A 3,792-nucleotide genomic window follows, 5' to 3' on the forward strand; every position below is an offset into this window, starting at 1 on the left:
CACCAACAATCAAGATTACATCCCAGTCTTCGAAGATTCAAGTTGGTCAACCCACTTTGACCACACCAACTATTCATCCAACGATTTACAGATTGAAACAAACATAGACCCATGGCTCCACGAAATCGGTCCATTCGCTTAAACATGTTCATACATCAACCATATTTGTAAATTCTTTCGTCGAATCTTTCGTTCTTTTCACATGTTTATGCATCGAATTTGTTTTTAGATCTTTTACAAAGGCAATCAAACAAATCAAGCAATAAAGTGAGCATTTCAATTGTGATTATAAATATAGAAATATCTAGTTCATAAGGAAAGGAAACAACAAATGTATTATTATTATTATTATAGTGTTTTAACTCGATCCATTGCAATAATGAATGCAAGTTTTAGAGTTTGTGTCAGAAGCATGATGATGATGATGATTTAATCCCCAAATCCTTATTGTACGATCATCACTAGCTGATGCCATGATATGTGGGTTTGATGGATTCCAACTCACACAGTTTACAGCACCCGAATGTCCACCCAATGTTTCTATGAGCTCCCCTGATCCTCTGTGCCATATATAAACCTACACACACACACACACCAACATGCTTTATATTTCTTTACTCATAATACCAATGTACTTATATATATAACATATTAACAAAAATGTCAAAATATACTTGTGAATCTTCACTGCCACTGGCAATAAATGCTTGCTGAAATCCACCAAAGCAGCCTCTAACAATGAAGCGAGAACGTTTATAACCCCTGTACTTTGAAATAAGTCGAAAATGGCCCTCGATACTCCAGAGATGTAACTCTTCATTTGCAAGACTAACAAGCAAGAACTTATTGTCTCCTGATAACGTGAAAGAAACTATGGATTGATCCTCTTTTATACATCTTTCATCTCCTGATTCTATATCAAGAATAAGTATTGAGTTTTCCTTCGAAATGGTAATCAATTTTCGTTCATTAGTCATTTGTAGATCTGAAATCCTGAGAGTTTTTTGTCCCTTGAAACATTCCATCTCTTTTCCATCCAAATCCCACATTATTATGGTTTTATCTGTTAATCCTGAGATAACTGATTTCCCATCTGGAGACCAACAACAAGATATTGTTCCGATAATACCCTTCTCATAGACTTCAAGGCATTCACCAGAGGAAACATCCCAACGCCTTACAACTTCCTCTAAACCACATGTCAGGATTTGATCATCATTTGGGCTCCATGAAACACATGATACGGGTTTTTGGTGCCCAATTAATTTATGCTTTAATGAGACTCTGCCATCTGGATTGACCTTTAAGGATCATAGAAAAAGAGAGTGAAGAAAGTGTAGTTAAATAAAAGTAAGAAAGTGTAATCAAAAGAGATTATAAATGTTAAGGGAAGAAAAAAAAAATGTCACCTCCCAAATAATTGCAGAATGATCACTGGATGATGAGGCTAAGTATTTTCCGTTTTTGGAATATTGTAAGTACCAGACTTCATCATTGTGTTCTTGCAGAATCTATAATAATATCACGAAGCTTTATTATCTTTGATTATTTAAATTACATGTAAAATTACTTGAAATGGAAAAGACATAAATACCCTAACCTGAACTGTTTGTGAAGGAATCTTATCTCTTCCACAACGATGATCAATGAACAATGAAGTTTCACCAACCAAAGAGTTATGAAACAAACAAGAGTCACGTTGCAAGTCAAGTGCTTGTTCTACTAACTGTAACAATCTTCTTTCTGGTATCATCACATTTGGAGGAAATAGCTTTTGTAAATCCTCAAGTAACTCTGACCGAGGCTTTGACTTGGTCAACTCTAAACCAGATATTCCATCTATGATTCTAGGTGAAGGGGATAAAATGAGGGAAGAAAGCTCACGGACTCTAATGTTGTTTATTGAAAGTGGTGCTATCTCAGTTCTCAGTGTCTTCAAAGCATCCATTGTCTTTTCTCCATCAAGAAGTTCAAAAAACTTTTGTTGTAATATTATGAAGCATGCCAGTTTAATTATAGTTTCATCCACTATTCCAATTTTATGCAAAGAGGTTAAACTTTCATCCCAACTTCCATCAAGAATTTGTTGGATGAATACAGTAACTGTAGATGAATGAAAAGGTATTCCTGATTCTTGTTCAAGATAAGCTCCTGTTTTACTATACCCAAGAGAATACAATGCTTCTGTTATAATTCGAACAAACTCCACTTTTTTAACTCCCTTTGAGCCAATTACTTCATCATCATCTTGCAAGGCTAAGGGTCGAGCCATTGAAGCACTGAATGAGAAGGTTGAAGGTTCTTTTGGTAATTTTCCGTTTGAAAGACCTCTGTGATCTGTAGAGGATGCTTTCACACGTTTTGAGGGTGGTTCTTCATCCGATGCACCTCCCATGAAACGTGCAATCAGCCCATATATGACCACAATAAGAATGTAGTATGTTCTATGCTGGTTTCAAATGAAGTCTCTAATCAAACTTCCAAATGTGTTCCAACTGCAAACATTTCAAGAACAATAAGTTAAAGGTTGATCGATCATAAAACTCTTTACAACCTACACATGGAGATGTATCACATTCATATTTAGAAGTTAGTACAATAAACTTACTATAATTATGATCGACTTTAAGAACACTCCAAAAACGGAAAGTACCAGGAATTTCAATCAAGAGACAATACACACGCATATATATCAACAAATTCACGTTGGAATAAAACATATTAAATACAAACTAGATCTAGGTTTTTGTAATTGCAAGTTAGGTAAATAAAAGAGGGGGTAAGAAAAGAGAAATCAAGAGAGGGCGAGGATCTATACCTATCGATGAGAGAAGAAAACCCTTGTCGTCGCTGCAGTTGTAAACCGACGATTGAGGATTAGAATTGGGATTTCCACATTTGAGTCTGGTTTCATGGGGGAGGTTCTAGGCTCATAGGCCAAGGCACAGACAACCATTGGGCTAAACCAATTTCACAAAATTCATGAGACTATAATACAAATTGAATTACTGTATTTGCTAATTCCTGTGGAAATGATTATTGTATTTAGAGTGTTTAAAGGAATGGGCTATGGTGTGTGGAATTTTAAACATCATCTTAATTTGTTTGATTATTTGGGGTTACAATTAGTTGTAAGAAAACTAATTATGGAGATAAATAAAAAATTATCTCACATGATTCTAATTTTAAATGATTATTATTTAACTAAATTGTTATAAACCGAAAATATTAACTTTTACAATATATATGACAAATCATAATACTATATTTATTAGAAGAAAATTAAATATCTATCATATATGTTTTTATTTTACATCTTCTTATTCATATAAAATAGTGACATATTAAATCCATTAATTATCTATTTTAATATTTTATCTAATAATAATATTTCTCTTAGAAACTAAATTTGTAGTTTACATATCTTTTTTTTTTCGTCTATATCTAATGTAGAATGATTATTTACTTATTGAATTCTTCTAGATTTTTTATATTTCTTATAATAGTTTATGGACCCCACCCCCACCCTTCCCATTTCCACCTTTTATGTCCATGTAGTTATCAAGCCATAAAGCTACATGGATGAAATCGGCATGGGAATCAAAACTTGAACCTCCAATCTTTCATCGATTTCACATCTTCACTTGTTTCCCGTTTGTCCCTTTCACCATCCCCACATATATCTATAACACCTTATTCGGGATCATTCTGTGATTCAGGTCCGTAGATCAGAAGTCGATTATGTAAAGGTTTTGGGCCTTAAGGAGGTGATGTGTAGACCTTTTGGAAGGA

General features: G+C 33.9%; 1 protein-coding gene across 1 annotated transcript; it reads right to left on the reverse strand.

The window, feature by feature from the left end:
* Positions 1-255: 255 nt before the first annotated feature.
* LOC111914632 (WD repeat-containing protein 26 homolog) lies at positions 256-2,977 on the reverse strand. The gene is made up of 5 exons (XM_023910328.3): positions 2,819-2,977; positions 1,601-2,495; positions 1,410-1,511; positions 675-1,301; positions 256-577 (listed from the first exon to the last, which is right to left on the reverse strand). The coding sequence occupies exons 2-5, from the start codon at positions 2,393-2,395 to the stop codon at positions 359-361; spliced, it is 1,743 nt and encodes a 580-aa protein (XP_023766096.1). The 5' UTR covers positions 2,396-2,495; positions 2,819-2,977; the 3' UTR covers positions 256-358.
* Between the last annotated feature and the right edge of the window lie 815 nt (positions 2,978-3,792).

This window comes from Lactuca sativa, chromosome 4 (assembly GCF_002870075.4).
Source record: "Lactuca sativa cultivar Salinas chromosome 4, Lsat_Salinas_v11, whole genome shotgun sequence".
Classification (NCBI taxonomy): domain Eukaryota; kingdom Viridiplantae; phylum Streptophyta; class Magnoliopsida; order Asterales; family Asteraceae; genus Lactuca; species Lactuca sativa.